This window comes from Corvus cornix, chromosome 3 (genome assembly GCF_000738735.6).
Source record: "Corvus cornix cornix isolate S_Up_H32 chromosome 3, ASM73873v5, whole genome shotgun sequence".
Classification (NCBI taxonomy): domain Eukaryota; kingdom Metazoa; phylum Chordata; class Aves; order Passeriformes; family Corvidae; genus Corvus; species Corvus cornix.
Genome location: NC_047056.1, coordinates 33,146,811 through 33,168,762, shown reverse-complemented (window position 1 = coordinate 33,168,762; position 21,952 = coordinate 33,146,811). Strand labels below are relative to the sequence as shown.

The window sequence follows — 21,952 nt, the reverse complement described above, 5'->3', positions numbered from 1 at the left end:
GTATTCTCTAGTATCTAGTTTGGTCCCTTATCTGCACAGCTGCCTATTTTCACAGAACTTGACAAATTTTTCCATCTAAATGACCTGTGGAAAAAGTCCATATTAGATTGGCAGTTTCTCCACAAGACACAATCCAGTTGTCAGTTTACACCCACAAATGCCGTCTCTGTGGACAGCTTTATTTTCCTTTACCACAAGATGCAAATCATCCTTCTCTTCCTTGCAAGTTATTATTAACAAGTTTATATTTGAAAGGGGCTTTTAGAGGCAGAGCTCCTCAGAAAGAGGAAAATCAATACAGTACCATTTAACTGAAGGGCTAGGAAAAGAGATTTTCTCAGAGGATGCAAAGTTAACTTCAGAAATATTATTTGGTCACTTGGTCTGGTCTTGCATCATGTAGAATGATCACTTTCAGATGCATCCTCTGAACAGGTACAATCAGCTATGCATTTATGGATGTTGCTTTAATAGCAGTATCTATTCCATTCACATCTGTGCTGCACATGTTCTTTCTGCTACCACAGTCAAGAGCATAAAGAAAGGGAGAGTTATGCATTACTCTGTTCACTGGAAATTAATTCCAGAGGTGAGTATCCCAGAAAGTGGAATGGCTGGTGAATTAGGAACACTGTGAGAAAAGACAGACAGAGCTACTGTAGAATGAGTAGCTACTGATATTCCACATACATGTGCCACCAGATCCAATGTCAACATGAATTTTTTTCAGAAGTAAGTTAGGCAGGACTTGCACTACAGGTTGGGAAAACAGCACTCAGGAAAAATGTGAGGTGACCAGCTCATGAATGGTCCCCATCCCTGTTCTGCAACTTTATGAAACTTGCTCTAGTGGAAAGATGTACCAGTTGCAATTGTACAGACTCCTGATATGACCCAGGAGGCTCTTGTCTAATTAAAAAGTCCTGATGTAGTGTGAAGCTACTGGGGATTACGTCTGAACAAAGATGAGGCTTCCCAATCCATTCCATGATCACTAAAAGAGTTTCAGATTTGCAAGTGCTTCAGTGCAGTAGTTCCTATATATTGTTCTTAATATTATCTATTATTTGTTATCAATAAATTTCTGGGAAAAGGAGCCACAACTCAAAAGTTAAAAGGCAAGAGTTTCAGGTACAGGATAACATCTTTCAAGGGGCATGGGCACATTTTTATTCTATCTTCTGTGTGGGAAGAAGAAACTCAAAAGTGGTTTCAGATGTAGGGTATCTTGCACCTTTGGGCATCCAGAGCACACAAGGAGCAAAAGTGGGCTCACAAAAGTTACAGCTATTCAGCAAGACTCTGGTCTTGGGCTGGTGAAACCTGTGCATATTAAGAGCGAAGTCTGTGTCCAAACTGCTTAAGAATAACAGTTACATCTCCTAGCCTCATAAAGGCATCTTTCTGGAATCAAATCAGAATAATATTTGTATAAATAAATACTTTAATGTGGCTGCCATTGGCAACATTAACCAGTTTTTGTTCATCTGAAGTAAACCTAAGTGAAAGAGGTCAGGGGAAGACTCCACTGCAAAGGCAATGCAACCACCCAGGATTTGTGAATGTTCCAAAATGAAAAAAGGCAGAGCCTAAGATACTTACCATGCCCTTTCTTCTCAGCTAAGAGATGGAACTGGTGTTTAACTTGCTCACCCTTAGGGCCAGCCTACCCACTGCGTACTAATCTGCTTCGGTCTGCATCCCTCTTTCCCACCACCACAAGCTTACCTGCATTTAATCGTTTCTTTGGGGTTTTGAGGCTCCGGCACCTGCCACTGGCAGAGCTGCTGTTCTCGCTCATGGAGTCCTGTGCTGAGGAGGCGCTCCCCGTGGCCTCGCTGTCCCTCATCATGCTCTCGTAGCCGCTGCTGCCCCCGCTGTGGTAGAAGAGGGCTGTTTTCCCCATGGCGGGGGGCAGCTCCCCGCTCAGGACACTGCTGTTGTCACTCCCATGGCCGCTGCTGCAGCGGTGAGGTTTCCGAGGAGGAGTGATCTTGCTGTAAGGTGAAGGCAGCATGTGAACAGCTGGCTTCTCATCTCCGGGAAGGCCCCCGCGCTCATCTGCCTCCGAGCCTCCCCGCAGCTGTACGCCTCTGGCACTGGTGCTCCCTTGGAGCAGCTCTGAAATCCGCCCATTGACAGCCCGAAGGGGCAATTTGGAAGCAAGGCTGGAGCCCCGGCTTCTGCTGAGGGACTGCATTGACCAGGACATGTTCTTCCCACTTGGGGGCAAACTGGAGCTCTGCCCTACGGACTGAGGCAGAGACTTGGTAGAGAAGCTGAGTGTTTTGGTGGCAGAGGCGGAGAGGCTGCGGGCCTTGGGACTTGCCAGCAGGAGCTTGCTGACTGCAGAGATCTTTGACTGGCTGGCTTTTGGGGAGGCACCTGCCGACTGAGAGAGGCCTGAGTTGGTGGGTGAGGACATGGCACTGCGGCTGAGGCTCCTTCCAGCCCTAGGCATGGTGGTGTCTCTGCCAGGGCTCATTTTGGAGCTCACAGAGGACAGACTTTCTGCTCTTTCCAGTGACAAACACTCATAGTGGCTTCCTGTGGACCTCCCTAGGGAGTTGGTCCTGCTGGCGAGCTGCTCCAGCTTGGCACTGAAGAGCTTGCTGCTGCTGTTGTTGATGCTGCTGTCAATGCCAGGGCCTTTTTGTTTGGCACTGTGCTCCTCAGGGAAGCTGGCCAGGAAGGACATAGGCTGGCTGGAGGGACTGCTTGTGGTGCTGCTGGCTGCACTGTGCTGGGGGCTGGCTCTGTTCTTCTGATCCAAGCTTGACTTTCTCACAGGTGGCAGAGGAGGGGTCCCTTTGGGACGAGTGAGGATGCAGTGTTTGGGAGAGGCCATTTTCTTGTCAAGACTAGCCTTAGAAAACTGGGGGAGAGCAGGAGAACTGACTCCACTGCTGTCAGTAGAAGTAGGATGGGGATGACTATCAGACTCCTCCACCTTGCTTGCCTTTGGGAACCCTCGAGGGAGGCTACAATTCTTGAAGCCATCACTGGAATGAACAGGGCTTTGAGTTGCAGAGCCGGATGCTGCCACCTCACACCCATCCACAATCCTTTTTAGACTGTCAGATCCTGGGGAGATAGAGGTGTCCCCACTGCTGGTGCTAAACCTGTCTGCTGGGGACTGCTTTGTCCTGTGCTCAGGCTTGGCTGAAACCGCAACTGTATCAGGCCTTGGCCCATCACTGCTCCCAGAACTGTCCTTTTTAACATCTTCTTCTCTCTTCAGCCAAGGGTCTTCAAATTTGATAACCTTCTTAGCAATGGATTCTTTCCCATCATGGGGATGAACAGCTTTTGGGTCTGCAGTTACTGCCAGTACAGCACCATCAGTCTCTTGAGCTTTGAAGGAATTAACAGCAATACATGGATACACGGTAATGTTTGTCTTCATTGGGATGTAGCCTTCACAGCTGCTAAGGCTTGCGGTGTTTTTGATGGTGACAGTAGTTTTGCCTAGAGCTGATATTTTACAGCCTTTGATGGGTGGCACTTTGCCGAAGGCTTCCTCCCCCATTTCCGACAGTATAAGCATGTTGTCAGTCACTGACTTCTGTTTGTCACTTACACAAATCATGCTGGCACTTTGTATGGTGCTTGCAAACTCGGAGACGGGGGGTTCTGCCATAGCTTCCCCATGCCCATAGCATGCCTGGGCTATGAAGCTGTGGCACGACTGGTCCCCGTCACTCCCTGTGCTCATTTCACTCAACCATGAGCTGATGGATGAGCGCCTGCTGCCATCATCTTGGGGTTTGTCATCCAGACTCAACTTTGGAAGAGGAAGAAACTGTGTGATGCTGACTTCAGACACAGGAGCTGAACTGGAGTAACATTCAAGATCTTCAGAGATACTGCTGATAATACTGACTGGCCTAGAGCCAGAGGCCAAAGCCTGCACAGAGCAGTCACTGTTAAAACTGATGATACTGGTCGGGCGCCCATTGTCAAGGACACCACTAATGGTCAGCTCTTCCACTAGAGTGAACACCAGCTCGTCCTCTCCATTCAGCTCCAGTGGCTGCTGAACAGTCACCATGGTGGTGCTCAGAATCTCCTTCTTGGATTCTGGAGAAATGCTGTGTTGCCGATCTTCATTGAGAACCGTCTCTTCAAAATCCCCATTGCTGGATGACACGGACTTCTTAATAATCTGAGGGCTCATGCCTACAGGTGGGGTCCGGATTTCTGGCTGTAATAATGATTCACTAGATGTCATTGCAGCATCCCTACTCAGGGGAGCTGGTGGGGGAGTGGAGCTGGGCAGGACTCCTTTCTGCGTATAGACCTTGCACCTCTGGGAAGGAGAAGTTGGTGGCTTATACTCAGATGTCTTCGAGAGGCTTGCAATGCCAAGCCGGGGTGAACCCATTGGCCGAGGTTTGCCTTCCACAAATCCACAGGTGTTGAGCCCTTCTCTGCTGCTCTGCAAGCTGGTGCTGTGTGCTAGCGGACAAGAGTTAAGCTCTTTACTACAGCTGCCTGTTACACTCCTGGGAGAAGAAGGAGTTGAAAGATTGGTAAGAGCTCCAGAAGGAACAGGGGAGTGATTTCTCCTAGTTTTGCTGGGTGTTGTATTTGTATTTTCCTTGGCTTCTCTATCAGGATGCTGACATTCTGGCATTGTATCTTCCTTATCTGACTCTGGTAAGTGGCTAAGCTCTGCCAGCTGGCTTGAGACAGCGCACTTAGACATCTGGTCTGAGCTAAATTGAGCAGGAATCTCTTCAAAGGGAAATTTGTCGGTCTCTTCACTGCCATCTATGCAATCCAGCCTCTCTTGGAGCTCTGCAAAGGTGTTGCACTTCAGGCAGTCTCTTTCAGACGTGCTGGGCCCTGATTCACTAACTTCCTCCAACCTGCCCTCATTTTTGGTCTTTTGCAGAGCAGGAACTATGGGAACAAAGTCAGGGGGACCCTCGTTATCTGTTAGTTCCTTGTCAGAAAGGGCAGTGCCATTGGGGCCAACGTAAATCACCGTGTCACAGGACTGCTCACTGCTGGATGAATAATCAGGATCACTTGACAAATGCAAAATAGGGAAGTCTGGGTCCACGGTGTTTCTAGAATGGAAAGGCCTCAGCTGGGTTGGCCTCCGCATCCTGCCCTCCTCACAAGAGCTCTCTCCTCCGGAAGAGCTTGATGTGTACTGCAATATGAGAGAGAGAGAGTCTATGACATTTCAGCATTGCAAGCTGCTCCTTGCACAAACTGCATAGACAAAAAGGTCACGGCCACATCTGAACTGGGAGAACTCTAAACTAAGGCACAGAACTCTGAGGCTGCTCATCCACAGCCCTAGGGCAGCCACACAGCTATGTTCAATGGAGAACCCAAAGCCTCAGCTCTGAGTCCCACTCCAAATCATAAGATTTCCCCAAAAAAGTACTAAAAATATGAATTAGAATACTTCCCTTACCTGAGCCTGGCCAAAGAGATCAGGTATTTGGCAAAGGCTTTGCTGATTGTGTGTGTGTGTATGTTTGTGTATTTGAAGAGGAACAAGAAATCTCATTACATATGACCCCACAGTACCAGTGTGTGGAACTGTGTAACGTGCACTCAGAGGTCTCTGGAGACACACTGCTCTGATGGCATGTGGACTGAACCTTTCACTTGTGTCTCTTCAATCAGTTGACAAAAAAAGCTTTTGTCAATCTGTAGGCAGCCAATTTAAATTAAATGCATAAAATTCACTCATTCTGCCCAATTCACATCATAAATTGCACAGAAGCAACCAGAACTCTAAAACATGAAAATGGATATAGTCCATCTTCACTCTACTTCTATCACCCATATTTAGAAGCAGTAGGAATAAAAGTGTCATCAATGCTGACATTGGACACAATTGTTCTGCATTTATGTTGCTCCCGCTCTCTCTGAGAAGCACAGAGAATCTAATTCTTAATTAATCCAAATTTTCTTTAAATCTACAGCAGTTTAACTCCTTATTATGTCATTAGCACTAGGAGCATAAGGGAAAATAAATGCTCCCTGACAACTGTATTATTAAACAAGGTCAGTGTACAAACCTGCTACAGCAGATGTGTCTGAACTCACTCCTCTGTTTCTGAAGCTGAAGCATTTACCCCTCTGATACTGCTCTCTGACACTTGCCTAGGACTGGGTACAAACAACCCATACACTTTGGAATTGATTACTGATTTTGTTACATGCTGCTCTACCCAGTTAAGAATCCTTCATGATCCTTCTTCCTCCCTCCTGCATCATTATAAGAAGGGAGTTACACACTGTCTTACCTTAGTTTTCTTTTTCTTCATCCTGAGGACCCTTGAGGCAATCTGGATGGTGGAGAGTGTCTCAGCGTAGTTCCCCGCAGCCGCTGAAATGTGAGCGATCATCGTGGTGCGGCAGTTCATATTCCCCAAGGACTCTCGGAGCAGCATGGTCAGCTTGCTGTCTCTGCAAAATAAAATGAATTAAGGCTACATTAGCCAGCAAGGCTTCACTTTGGCCATCATGATGTAACTTGGCCCTTGGCAAGATATTTTCTCCTCTTTTTAATGGAATCCTAATTAGTTTCCTTCCTCAGGTTTGCACTATGTTGTGCAGCTGAGCATGCTGAAAGACCCTGGACTACAATTCAAACTTCTTTTCTCTTTCCAGTTCCCCTTTTTTGTCTCCTTTTGGTCTCAGTCCTTCTCCATTGTTACCATTGCCAACAGTGAGGTGCAGACCAGCAGTGGAGACTGTTAAGGAGTCACAGCAGCAAACACCAAACTGCTGCTCTTTTGAAGTGCACAGTGTGCAGACAAACCCTGGCCCAGCTCTGGAGGACAAGAGGGTACTGGATTAGATTAGAGAGCACAATTTTTTTGTTGCCTTCTAGGGCATTGGGTAACTTGATATTAATAACAGTTAAATCACTGAAGTCAATTTTGGAAGATGCTGGTAAAATACGAACCAATCAAGCCTTCAAACTTCACACAATTGTTCTTTCATATTAAATCTTTTCTTTCACTAAGGCAGAAATCAAATTTTCTGTTCTAGCCATTTACTGTATTGTTCAGCACCAGATAGCTTTTGAAATGCAGATGCCTTATTGTGGGGCTGTCTGTGACTGGACTGAGAATATGAATTTTAACAGAATAATGATGCATATATAGTATTTTTGAGGTGGTCATCTAATCCTGTAGTCAGAAATGCACAATATATTATTTTTAAAGTGACCTTTAGTTCCATGGTGTACGGGTCAGCTGGATGGTTAGCTGGGAAATGGCATTCTCTTGAAGAGAGTCTCCCCTGTGCTAAAGGTTGTGGATGATGATTACATACAGCTGGAAACAAAGAGAGCAGCAGCCTGATATTTATCTATCTATCACTAAAGGAATTGCTTCCCCTGTTGTAATGATGGTGATAGCTTCAGTGGCTGCAGATCAGATTTTTGGGGTTCACTGTTAAATATCTGTAAATGACCCATGGTGCATGTGTTTCCTTGTTCATTCACTTGAAATTTCCAGCTCACAGGAACTCTGCATAAAGCTACAACTGCTGGGAACTGAAGCTATGCCTGCTGGATGGGATTGATGAGCAACACTCTTGGACCTCTCTTTTTGATTGAATAAACAACAACATTTTGCTGCATATTTTGATGCAATAGCTCTGGAGAGTTCTCATCTCCTGAGACTTCTCGTACTTCTAGTACAGCAGTTTCAGCTTGACTAGAAATACTGAAAGTAAAACCTTTTTTTTGTTTCAGGATTTCTGCTTCCATCTGCTCCAGACACATTGAAGACAGTCTAGTGTCTTTGAGAAGCAAACATCCATAAAGACTATACTGAGACAGCCTCACTCATTTCACTTGTGACCTAAGGCTGCTTTGAATCTACAGATCCAGAGTTAATAGGCTGCTGTGTCTCAGGTTAGTGTCCCTCCTTTCCATCATGGAATAATTAAGATGTCAAATTTTGTACATCAGTTACTGCCACTCCAATGCAGAGTAACATGGAAATTATTAAACATCTGCACAGAAATCAATAACAAGCCTTTCATTTCCCAGTGCTTCTACCATAGCAAAACATGAGACAACAGGAGAAAGCACAAAAAAAAACATTCTAAAAATGTTGGTCTCCTGAGAATGCATAACCCACGCAGCCAGCATCAACACTGAGGTGTGGCTTTCCTAGAGATATATGCATTAGGAATGTAAAATAATCTGTGCCATCTGCCTTGTACTGAAATACCCACTTGCAAGAAGAATAACGATACTGAGGAAATACCTATTTATAATTCAAATGATCCTCTGACATGGACAGGAACTAAAGGGCAGATTTGTTAAGGATTAAAGCATGAACCTAGCAGTAAAAAGTCCAGCTAGCACTGATTTCTAATTTCAGAGTTTGTTCATTCAGCACAGTCTATATCTTGACACTCAACTTCACCTTGTACCCAGAGAAAATAACTAGCCTCATGTCACTACTGTACTCTGAAAAATAACATGAAGAGGAAGAAAGTTACTAAACACAGATTCTTGTCAATTCTGGACATTGTCGTAAGACAAGTTCAGCTGTTCAAGGTTCACTGACCTCTCACAACAGCACCTACTAAGTTCTGAAGGAAAGAAAGAAAGAAAATAAAAGAGAATATAAGACATTTAAAAGTGTGGCGTAATTTTTAACTCACTCTATCCTCTTCAATTAAAATATTGGTAAAACATTTTAGATGTCTCACTGAAATTTGCTTGACAGACAGTATGAAACACAAAGTAGATGCTTTGTTCTTCTGAGTGCTGGCATTTCTGGTATTTCTGCCTGAAAAAATGGAAGGCTACGAATTATTTCATTAGGTCATTCATGAGCTGTTATTTGAAAATGCAAAATCTCCTGTGAAAGCAGAAGTTTTACAAAGAGGAGGTCTGCACTTCTGCACTGGAAGGGCTTTGAGAAGCAAGACCTTTGTTCATCTTCTGGCTCTGCAAATTAAACTAAGACAGGAAATTTTGAAGAAAGTCACAGAAGGTCTGCTGCTCCTGGGTGTATGTTGCTCATCATGTTAAACAGAGGCTGGCTAGCTGAAGGTCCCATATTTCTCATAGCAGCAGAGTGAAATGCATCAATGTCTTCATGGCAAATAAGAGAACTTCAGGAATGCTCATGGTCTATTTCTATTCTGCTCCGAAAGCAATAAAAATTATAGGCCAGAGCAGCACCATTTTATAAACCTGTCTTCATTTAAAATGTATTTCTATCCCATCCACTAATGTTTCTATCGTTTAGGAAATTTACCCTAAACCATCATGATTATGGGGATATAAAACACACAAGAAAATGAAGGTGGGGTCAGGATACCACACTTCAGACTCCAAAGCCTGTATATCAGTAAGTCAATTCTGCAGTCTTTTCAGTACTTAAAAGTCACCTCATTTTTTCCTAACTACATCACTTGGTCTAATAAAACACATTACCCTTACTTGTAAACTTTTTCTTGCCTAGCTTCTTAGACAATCATGGCTACAGAAAAAAGCTAATAAATATTATCCACACAGGTAAAAACCAAAAATAAAGTATGCAAAGCTGTAGCTCTGGAAGAGTCCAGAGGAAGGAGCCCTGCATGCAGGAAACTAAACATGGATATCTCTACGAAGCATGTCAGCAGGTACAGTACAGAGGTGCAGACTGCCAGGCAGAAAGCTTCAGTTCCTTCCACAGATTACCAGCCCTCCGTATGGAGAGGACCTCTCTCTTCTTCACTGTACTCCCTTTCCTCCTCTGTTGTTTCCACCCTCTGACATTACAATAGCTGCTGAAGGACTTACCTGTTTCCCTGCTGTTTTTCTGAATCTCTCAATAGGTACCCTAGCAGGTACTGAACCTCCCCAAAAGGGAGATATGGCAGTGCTGCAGTGAGAAGTGTTCTCCTCTTCTGAGACCACCATGCAAATTGGGATCAGTGTAAATTAGTCCTTTCACTTGCTCAGTAAGAAGGAAAGATGTACATCCTCATGCTCCTCTTATACCTATCTGTATTTCCCTTCCTCATGAATGATTAATTATACTCAACTTCAAACAACACACAATCTTACATTGAAGAATGAAGCACAAAATATCATGATACATTTCCTTGGACACTGCATAAATCCCAGTTGCCTGTGTACACTTAGTCAAAGTCTTTAATTTCATGACTGGGTACTACTTTTCCACTAGAGCCCTGCCTCAAACCCTGCACAGAATAAACAGTGCTCACTGAACCATAAGTTACTTAATCTTTCATTTAATCCTTGCCTTGCAATGTATGGACTTATGCCTTATTTACTGTCAGGACTATACAAACTCTGTTCTGAATCCCAAATGACTGATTTCTTCAAAGGCTCTCTATCATTTTTCCTTTTCCCTGTGGAGCTCATCAATGCAGTCTGATGAATGCCTCTGAGGTGAGGCATATGTTCCTCTGATAATACCTGAAACATTGAAGACTTCATTAAGTATTGGTGTTTGGTATGACGCACAGATCTTTCAGAGTATTGATCATTACATAGTCTTCATATCCAAAGCACAGCTAACTTTGACTTACCTTGAACAGAAAATGGGGCAGCTGGTTCTCAATCTGGATACCCAAAAAACCAGGAATGTACAACTAGTAGCCTATCTAAAAATTTGAAGAAAACATTGGCAGAACTAGTCAGAAGGTGGTACCAGGTCCTTTCAGAATACCTCCCTTCTCTTCCACAGTCTTCCATCCCATCCTCCATATGTTTATTGACAATGACTGCATCACTGTACAGTCCTGATTCATGTCTAAAGCAGGTCCTTTATCTGCCTTGAAAAAAGATGATATTTGGGGATGGAGGGAGAACACTTAAAAGACAACACAATATATAGCCCATTAATTCTGAGATTTCGTGACCCTGTAGCAATTGATTTCATGATCCAAATGCTCTTATTATATGTATTTTATGTAATTTCATGTAGATTTGTGGTAACACTTCAATGAGACATCAGCAAGCCTGGAACATTCTGGTGTATCAAATAGCCTCAGTTGCTGAACTAGCTGGCAGCAGCAACTGGCTGCCATCTTTTGTTTGGACAAGCAGTAGAGAAGGAGAACATGACTTACAATTTACCACGGGGTTTTGCTAGCATTTGCTACCTATAGAAAAACACTAAGACTCAGGAGTAATGCACTCCTTTCCTGTGCTGTAGGAAAGTTGTGATCTCATGTGTTCATGTCCTTTTTGACATGCTCTTCTCTCATCAGACAATCCTGCACTCTTTTATCAGTGTCTATCCTAGGCTTTCCTCATCTAACCTTTGTGCTTGTTCTAATTCCCATACCATGACACTCATCCCCAGTTCCTCCCCAAGACAGCCTGGCAGAGCTCAGTTTCATCCTGCAGTGGTCAAAGCAGCTACACCAGACTTTGCCATTCTCCTTTGCCATCACTGCTAGACACTCTTCCAGTATTAAACTCCTCTTTCTTCCCCCTCTTCCTCCCACAAACATCCTCCACTCTCACTGCCTGTCCTCCAAGGCCCCTCTTCCCACTCAAGTTCCCCCCAGCTGCTCACTGAGACCCAGCAGAGGAATCCCAAAACGTGGCCATTATTTGGCATGGCTGCTGTATCATGCTGCCAGGTGAGGGGCAGGCCAGGGTGAGGGGGCAGAGAATGGTCAGTGCCTTCCTGGATCTTTCTCTGCCAGGTCCTCCAGCTTTAAGAAAATCTGTGTGAGCAATGCGTTCAAAGTGAGCTACACAGAAAAGAGGGAAATGGTAATTGCTTTTGTTTGGGGCTGCAAAATAGAATTCATGAATAGAAAATGAAGCAATAAGAATAAATATTGTGCTCAGGAAATTCACAGGAATTTTCGTTGCCCAGCATTTCATTCTGTGTCTGGGAGACACAAACACAGAATTGTTTCACAAAAAGGAGGCAATACTGGAGAGGAAGATCCAACTGAAGTGTTGGAATAACGATTTTTCTGTGGATTATTTACCCAATTGTATTCTATGCTTTGTTTTTTTTCCCCCCACCCCACACCTTAACAACAAATATTTTCTTTGTCTTCCCTTTCCTCTCACCCCACTGCTACATGGATTTTGGCTATTCAATGACAACAGCAGCACCATCAGAAATAGGAATAATAACATTCCACAAGGGAGACAATACAATAGTACAGCTAAGCTTTAGGAAGTGCAAGACTGCGTGTTTGTGCTCTCTATTAATCATATACTTTAATGTCTTCCTAGGCACTTGGCCAAAAGGAGAAAGTTGTCAACTCCCTCAAGGTGTTACTGTTACAGCATCAGATGATGTATGCCCTCAGGTGTCTTGCAATCTAATTATTTATAGAGGAATGTCAAAGGAAAAATCTCAGTAACTATGGCAGTCATTTCTGATCATGAAGTCTTAACTCTGCTCCTTTGAGCTGATGCACTCCTTTATTCACAGTAATAAATGTTTACATAACAAAGGAACCACATAAAGACTATATTTGGTTTTGGCTCTTACTGCATGGAAATAATCTCTACAAAGGACAGTTTATAGCTCAAAAAGCACAAGCCCAACAGCAGATGTTACAGGTGTGTAACAGCTGAGTTCACTATGAACCAGTACAGTTTGCTTAGTTATGTCTTTCCTTTCTGTTAATAATTTTGATAGAGGGAGAGGAAATGGGAGCAATGTGTGTAGGCACAGGCAAAATGAGGCCAGGTGGGGAGATAAAGCCCTCGATCGTTCAGCCATGTAAGCCTGGCTTTGTTAGCAGAACAAAATGAGGCAGTTGAAGAAAGATGGGTAACGTGTCGGCCCTTTAACCTGAGGAATTCTTCACCTGGTAAAAAGAGGCATTGGGGAGACAATGAACTTGCTCCAGGTGGAAGCTGGCTAGCCTTACAGGGAAGATGAAGCATAGTGGAAATTTCCACTGCCACTGCACTTAGTTATCTTGTATGAGGTGCACTAGCACAACCCAGAACACTGTGCTCACTGCAGAGGCAAAGGGGGAGCCAGCTGAAAGGACTACACTGAGGGGACACTGTGCTTAGGATCATGTACTGGGAAAATTCCACATCTGGAAAGGATGTGACACTACAGCAGTCAAAAGGTCAAGAGCAGGAGAAAGGTGTTGCTGCAGCCAACTATGGGACTTACACTTAAATTGTGCTATTACAAAACGCATATGTAATATAGGGGGATTCCCCCTACAATTGTTTTCTTTTAAGAGAAAATTTCATATTGCTGAATAATCCTTGTGCCTGTGACAACACAGGAGCATGTGGCAGATGCACAAAATAGCATCTTTTGTTTCTTTTCACCAAAGGCAGAAAATAAAATCAATGACAGAAAGACAGAGTCCCATTGGTAAGGCTGCACCTCAAATGAGTTCAGTTTTTGGCCCCTCACTGCAAGAAAGACATTGAGGTGCTGGGGCATGTCCAGAGAAGGGCAATGGAGCTGGGGAAGGGTCTGGAGAACAAATCTCATGAGGAGTGGGTGAGGTAGGTGGGGTTGTTCAGTCTGGAGAAAAGGAGGCTGAGGGGAGACCTCACTGCTCTCTACAACCTCCTGAAAGGAGATTGTAGCAAGATGGGGTTCGGCCTCTTCTCCCAAGTGTCAAGCAACTATCCCTCTCACCATAAAAGGGGCTTATTCAAGAGCTCTAACTTTTGTATAAAAGTTGCTCCAAAATGGATGAAACTTAAACAGTCCACAAAACAGACAAGGAGTGCCCTGTTATTCATAAATAACATAAAAGTTTCCTGCTTTTTTGAGGTCTTGCTGACTGATCTGACAGTAGAACTCTCCCAAAAAAGCCATTGCTATCACACAACTCCACATTTGCCTTTACATATTAAAGAGTGCTTTAAGCTGGGCACCACCTGAAGATGCACAGTGAAAGATGTCTCCTCCTTCTTCTCATTTCTGCCTTGTGCCAGCAGTGGAGCAAAAGTCACACAAGCTTCATTTAAATAATTCAACCATCAAGAGAAGGATGATGTCTTTGCCCCAGCTCTGTGTTTTATGTAGTTTGGTTCAGGGGTAATTTGCACTTTGGCAATACGAAACTGAAGACATACACCCTTACTTACAGCTCAGTGTGTTACTCTAATGACAGCTCAGAGATCCAGATGTAGCTTAAAGTCACAGCAAGTGCAGGTTTTGGGGTGGGAGAGAGGAGGTGGTTAGGAGCAGAACTCTGCTGAGGGCCAGTGATTACTTCAGAGAGAAGACTATACTGAAAGTGGAAAAAATTATCCCTCTCCCCTCTGTACTTCAAATCTCAGCACAGAATCAAACACCATTCACAAGCAGCCATTAAAAACATCCAAACAAAGCTCAAAGATAATCAAAAAGGAAAGGATCCTAGTGGTCTGTCTCATTACAGTGCCAGCTCCTAATAAATTCTAGCTGAAAAACAGGAACTCCATTAATCCAGGGAGCTAATTAGGCTCAGCAACTCTACGTCAGAGCTAAAGCCAGATTCCTCAAAATCAGCAATACCACTTGTTAAGAAAACATGCTCAATAAGTAGACTGTGATTTACAGGAGAAAAAAAAACAAACCCTCCAGTTAAAACCAATAATGATCCAGATTTTAAATAATTTAGGGACTCTGCACTTGGCTAGGCTAACTTCTAACAAGATACACTCATAAAGGGAAGAAAAATGTCTTCTCTCTCCCCATGTCCCTCCTTCCCTGGCTGCCTTACTTGGAAGCATTATGGCAACCACAAGTTTGGCTCATCTTATCTGTATGGTTTAGTTGCTTTATATGAGAAGACAACATAGCTGCTATGGAGAAGCAACTGGAGCAGCTTAGGAGCCTGCCTGCCTCCCCTCTGGGCTGCCTGTGCCCTGACAGTGCAGCAGGAGTGCAGGGAAGGGAAGGGCTGGAATGCAGCTGAACAGTACCTGTGCCTATAGGGCAGTCATAGGGGAAACCACATGGCAAGAAAAGGTACGCAGAAACATTCCCTGACAATCTGCTGAGGGCACGTTCTGGAAAGCACCTTCACACCGGCCCCTCTGGAGGCTAATATTAGCAGGAGCAGAGCAGACACCCAGTGAGGGCACTTCCAGCACCCCTGCACGAGCATGAAGAGAGGGCACACTCCCTCTGTTCCGCGTCTTTCCTTCCCCCGCTGCTGCCCCCAGCTCCCGCTGCCTTCCGAGGGCCAAGCAGCGGGCAGACTAAAGCAAGGCTCTCCACTCGGTATTCCAGAGGCCAAGCAAAGGGCTCGTTTGTCAGGAGGCCTCAGCTCCCTGCAGTCTCATGGCTGGGGTCACACATGCTGAGCAGCCGCTCCAGGTGACAGGCGCTGCAGAGGGGGCAGGGCAGCCGCCTCAGCTCCCCGCTCGGTGCAGACCAGCACCCGCCTGCCGGGCTGGCCTGACTCCTGTGTTACCCTCACCCCAGGCGGCTCGGTGACCATTTCGGCTGCCGCCCGGTGAACGTCCCCTTTTGGCGATTTGGAGCGGGGACACAACGGGGACAGCTGGCTGGCACACGGAGCACCGCCCCGCTGCCCGGCCGGAGCTGCCCACCGCCGCGCCTGGGAGCCCCGGCCGCGAGAAACAGCGCCCTGCTCTTCGCTGCAGGGAGGGATAGGATTCAGAGGTACCCAGGGTTATTTCCTCAAACGAAAATTAACTTCAAATGTTTGTAACTGATACATGAATATTCATGATCTTTTGGGAGGATTTCATAATTACTTCATTCTGCTTAGGCTCATTTGATCTGCAGTAGTGACAGCAGTAGTTTACACTCCTTCATCAAGATGCCAACAATTTGGCAGCATGACCTTCCCAGTTTCCTGTGCTGGAGAGCAGCTCTAGTTATTCTAATTGCAATCCCAAATGGAGTGGTACCTGAAAATAAATTGACTGCTGTTCAGTTTTAGAAACCACTCCACTTGGCACTGCTCCTCATGTAAACAGACAGCATCTCCAGGAAAGTGGGAAGGTCACTCAGCAAAACACTTCGCATTTTGATAAGTAAGATTTTATATGTCAACCTCCTAGAGCCTTCAGCCCACAGCATTATAGCAGAGGGCAGTAAAAGTGCACATACTCCCATGTGGAAAGGGGAAAAAGAGAAAAAAGAAGGCAGACTTTGGTTGTCATTAATGATATGCAAATTATACAATTCATCTATGCCACTCATTAGATATATTCCCCAAAGAAAGTTAGACTCAAGAGTTCATACTGCCTCTGCACCTGCACACAACCTTATCACCTTCAGCAATAAACTTTTAGGCTGTTGGCAAATTTGAAGAAAGTTTGAGAAAATAATATGCAGAGCTCAAAGATAGTAAGCCTCTGTAAATGCTGTAAGGATTAGCAGCTGGGTGGATGGAGAGAAATCTTATTTGTGCTCCCACAGAAATGAGACAGATGCCTTCAACTTCTTTCTTGAACACATCAGAGAAAGCACACACATGAGAGAAATTCCCAAACACAGGAAAACTTTAGGTCAGTATTTACACCCTTTTGGATGTCAGAGTGCGAGACAAGTTGTTGGAAACATTATGTTCTTGATGCTGGTGCTCACAAGACTGTTCATTTAGATTAACAGCCAAAAAAATATTCACTTACATGATAGTGGGTCCTGACTATAAACTGTCAAAACCCAAAGTAAAGCATTACTCAGCATTAAAGCAACAAAAAGTCAGAAGCCCCAAGTCATGCTTCCAGTTCTGGTAATCAATTTAATACCTTTTAAATTTCCTTTTCACATACGGCTCCAAATTGCTTCACAGAGATGTATGAAACTGCTAAAACCTGATAAAAGAAGCAATCCCTGCCCGTTGTCAAGGAAGATGAACTTTGCAGCAGCCAAACAATCTGCAAACTAGGATGGGAATTAAGCAGGTGAAACAAGTTCCAAAAAGGAGGAATTTTTTATGTGTCATCTCCCATCTAACACTGGAGACACACTGGCCTGAGTTGCTCAGCTCCAAACCATCCGCAAATTAGAACCCCATGACTTCCATTTAGGAATAATGTGTTGGCATGTACAGGGAATATGTACAGATCCTAGATGACATGCATAACTGTCTTTTAAAAATCAGGATAAGTAATAGGGGTAAGGATGGATTTAGCTGTCTAACTTTACACATTCTTAAACTTTAGAGTAAGAAAGCTGATTTTCTACATAACACCTATTTCTTTAAAAACCTTGGACTAGGAAGCCAATTGCACTTCAAGGTCTCAATTTACTTTACTACTCAATATATAATTTTAGGGTCAAAGTAAGTTTCTTAGACACCTGCAATGATGCTTGAAGAATCTAATGAACAGAGCATTCTCCGGCCTGCAAATCCTTGGCCTCTATATTTGGTCTGCCAACAGTCAATATGGGTGGGGTGACCTTGTCAGGAAGTGGAGAGACACCAAGAACTCCATTCACATAAAAATGAATGGCTATCAGACAGCCAAAACCTTCATCCACAGATGGGCTGAGCTACTCACACAACTGGCTGATTTACAGATGTGATGAGACAGGCTGAGCAATAGCAATGATGATGGTGACTTGCATGGCAAATAAAGATCTTAGATGAAGTCCACAAACCAGCCCCAAACATTAGGATTTTATTAACCGAAATCCACTGGCACTGTGGTCTGAACCCAGCTGTCACTGAAATCTCCAGAAAAGCTCCCATAAGCATCATCAGCATCTGAACTGGGTTTTTAAAGATTTAGTGACAGGATACATGAGACAAAGGCTAAACTGGTCCCTTCTGACGTCAAATACACGGCACTGAAATTAAACTGTGGAACCACAGGCAGCTTTATGATGACAGTTCTGACAGCATAGGACCAAATCTAGCAGCTGGTGCAGGGCAGTGGGAATTCTGTAATCTATAAACACAGGCATAAGGAACTAAATGTTTGATTCTTTTATATCTCTCACACTCTATTATACTTCATTCACAGAGGAGCCTAAATAAAACCTGAGGGACTCCAGGCTATGCAAGTGCTATGTGTTGTAAGTAAAAGTAGCAAACTTGGTATATAAATATTTTTAATGTATATATTTCCTATTTAAATCAACTGGAGATGGGCTGTATCAATACATTTATCTTCATCCATGCAGCAATTTAAAATATTAATGATGCACATACATTTTTTATGTTATCTGAAGTTTCACTCCTGCTTTAAATGGATTCCTCTATTTATTTTGCCCACTATAGTAACATTGATTAGACAAGATTCTCAATAGGCTCTTGTATTTCTGACACTTCAGAGATCTTACAGCCTACAACAGCAAAGGAAAGGAACTCTTTTAAACTTGCTGGTTAGGAATTGTGACATTTGTACGAACGAATGTTACTACAATTGCTTGCAGTTTTACCTGAGGAAACCAGAACATGCTTTAGAACTCAATATTATATCTATTTGGCTCAGAAAAACAACTATAAATTTGAATATTTCCATGTTAACAGCTGCCTCTCCACAAGATTGGTAGTCAGAACAGAGTTGTAAGTGGCAGAAAGCAATATACAATACTAAAGCTTGTATGTATTTAGTTTTAAATCACAAAAAGGCCTCTCTTAAAGGTAGCTGTTCAAAATCCAAGAAGCACTAAAACAAAATTTCAAAGGTAAGCTGAACCAGTCTTTCATAAAAAGATCCTTTCAAACTTTAACTGTCTTTAAAAAGCCTCTGACTGGAATCATTTACAATGTGCCTGGAAGGTCCTACTTCTGTTTACAAAGCCGCTGCTGATACTCAGGAATTCCCACAGCTGAAAATAGTTGAGGCTTGAGCACTTTTTGGCAAAGTACATATTTCAGCCTTACACTCTATCCTTGGCATTTGCTGTTGAATTTAGCCAGACAGGATGCTATAAGGACATTTGGCCTCAATCAGTACGGCCATTCTTACGTTCTTAGAATTGGCTTATAAAGGTTTACAGCCCGAGTCTGCAGCCTCCTTCCTGCATCCCCTCTGCATGCCTGCTGTGAGCTCCTGAGGACACAGCAGAGTTCCTCAGCGTTCTGTCAACCCAGCCCTGTCCAATGTGTCTGGAGACACAGAGAGGCCAAGAGGAAAGACAGTCATTCTGTAAAGACGGCGCATGGACAACCACCACAGGGGGAGACGGAAGAAAGAAATGCATTGCTTGGTCCTGCGAGCCTAAGCCCCATGGGGCAGCATCAAAGCACAGGTGATGCCTGGGGTGAGAGGAAACAGAATTATTAGCTCCTGCCCCTACCCAGTACAGAGAACCATATAATCCTCCTTAAGCATTTAGAAAACCCACCTTTAAAAACATTATGGCTTTCTAACACTGCCCCCACACATTTCCACTTAGTAGCCGCATGCCAACTACTTTTCTGTTTGCTCATGCTCTTTGGTTTCCACTGCTCTGCCTCCCCAGGGATGGGAATGCTCCCGCCACATGTAGAGACACATGCTCTCTATTCCTTAACTCTCTTTGGGTATGCAAGCCAAATTCATTTCATCTTTTCTCATGTGAAAAACTCCCCTTGCCAGACTTTCTTGTACTCATTTCAGCTTGAATTCATCCTTCATCTATATGGGAGACCAGAGCTGCACCCAGGAGAGGACCTGCTACCCCCTTGCATAACTATTACTATTTTTCTGCTGTCATTCCTAATGCCTCCTCAGATTTCATTACCTTGTCACTGTTAGTTTAGCTGTGGACACCTGTGATCATTAACCAACATGCCTAAATCAGCACACACCCCCATTCCCTTTCTAGCTGATGAGCTCCCAGATTGCATCAGAAATAATTAGCAGTCCATCAGGGCACACCCTTGTATCAGTGCCATTTGTATTATGGAAGCCCTCGAGGTCCCACAGCTGCTCCCATCTGATGTTCTGATCTGCCTTTCTACAGATGATGGCTCTCAGCTTTGTGTAAGCAGTCACTATGATTAGCATGGCCCTGCTTTGTGTGCCAAGCTGCTGGTAATAACATCAAATAAAACCTCTCCCAAAACTGGTCCTTGAAGGACTTTCCTGGTGGCCTTCCCTCTAGTTTGATAGCTCCCACTTCAATGCTAGCTACTGTTGTCTCTGCAATCTTCACTACTTCATGCATTTTACTGCTCCTTGTTGTCTTCAGCTTAACTAGTAACTTCTCAGGGGACACCAAGTCAGGCATTTACGCAGATCTAGAGAGATTGAATTTCTTTCATGTACACATTAGGTACCACATCTGCATAGAACAGAGGGTGAGGGCTGTATTCAGAAGGTTGTATCCAAATGTATGCCCATCTTGAAAGGAGGGTTGAATTTAAATGCACAGACATCTGCTCCAGATTTCCTGGTCTTGGGAACAGGCAAGATATTTCAAGGCTCACCATCTGAGAAGGCAATACTTGTTGTCTGGATTTACTTTAAAGTGAGTTTCAACTCAGGGTTTCAGGATTTGTTCCTCTCACATCTGAGTGCTAGTACCAAATTATTGTTGCAGCAGGACTTTCTTAACATCTCAGTATTAACTTTTGCAACTACTGCACGAACAAAAATTGATCATTTAATGCAGATGATTTAGCAGTGAACTCCTCTCTTTTCGCTATTCTTCCCCCTCCTCCTCCACACACTGATGAGCAAATCATTTAGAGAGAAGTTTGTCTGCTGACTGTATGAATTTTACTCAGTAGGAAAATACATTCATGTAATTGCATTTCAAATGGTGAGGATCTGAATAAATGAACAAGTTGTTCTATGAATAGAGGAAGTAACGAAGGCTAGTTTCCCTGAGTTTGTGTCCTGTGTTACCCCATTTTCCATACTTTGGCTGTCCCCTCTTCTGCATAGTTCCTACAACCCCACCTTGCCACATGCCACCTCACTCACCTCTTTCAGCTGCAGCTCCGTCCTCTCTCCTTGTTAGCTCATGGATGCTTGCTGGCATTTGGCTCAGCTGGCTGGCAAGCCAGCATGCAGCAGAGCAGTGTCATCACACCTTCATGGCCCAGCCTGCTTCGGTCCCAGCCCTCTCTCAGTCTCAAGAGTCTTGCACAGACCTCAGATATATAAAGGCCTGTGCCTGCATTAAATCTGTTTGGAAATGGTCAATTTAACAGCCAATTAAAAAATGTATTTGGATGACTAGCAATGAGATTGTGTGACCATGTGTACTTTAGCCTCTCAAGAGGTAGCTAAAGTTCTCTTAGAGCACCCATGTCAGAGAAAGTTCTGCTCGCAGCATTTGTCTGGGTTCAGAATTTGGAAGCACAACACTGTGCACAGCAGTCATTCTCACCGCCAGCTACTGAGGACAGACAGGACATTTCCCATATTAGCACTATGAGAGTGATTAGAGCCACTTATTTATGTGCAGTGAAAAAAATCTCAGCTCACAGATGTCAAGTTAGCCAGGCTTTTAAGTCTTTCCTATCCAGTGGCTTAGATTATTCCTGCCTTATAATTTTTCAGATCCATGTTATGACATGTTATATCCAGTTAATTCTGTGAGAGGACAGCAGTTCTGAAATGCACACAGAGTAAACAAAATCATTAAGAAATGGACTGCTATGAGAGTTCAAGTTGTCATTGCATGGTTAATACTCTTCAGTAGTTCAGGTTTAAGGGGGTTTTTTGTGTTGTATGACATATTAAATACATAGCAAATGGCTTAAATGCCCTGTTCTGTTTTCAAAGCCACTACTGTACCAATTTAAAAAAAATAATAATTACCCAAAAGGGACCAGAGAAGTTTTGACAACCCATGAACCTTCCCTCAGCACAGCTGATTTGCATATAGTATAGCTAAGAGGTGTATTTGACCCAAGCATTTACAATTAACCCTTAACTTGTCATATATAAAGAAGAGCTTTATTTTCATCTCAGTGATTTTGTTGCACTGTAATTTCAAGAAACACCAATTAGCTATCAAATGCTGACAACTTGCACTTAGCACTGATTAGGGCTAGATATGAACTATAAACCTATCACATTACTATAGTGCAACAGCTCATTACCAGTCTAGCTTTCCTAGCTAATCTT

At 43.8% G+C, this 21,952-nt stretch overlaps 1 protein-coding gene across 1 annotated transcript in view; it reads right to left on the bottom strand.

Moving 5' to 3' along the window:
* The window catches only part of KIF26B (kinesin family member 26B), a 285,391-nt gene that overhangs the window by 20,901 nt on the left and 242,538 nt on the right, over positions 1-21,952 (bottom strand). Inside the window, exons 11-12 of the mRNA XM_039569408.1 lie at positions 6,273-6,435; positions 1,729-5,161 (exon numbers count right to left, since the gene is read on the bottom strand). Coding sequence (XP_039425342.1) covers positions 1,729-5,161; positions 6,273-6,435 — 3,596 coding nt within the window. The remainder of the gene's footprint in view (positions 1-1,728; positions 5,162-6,272; positions 6,436-21,952) is intronic.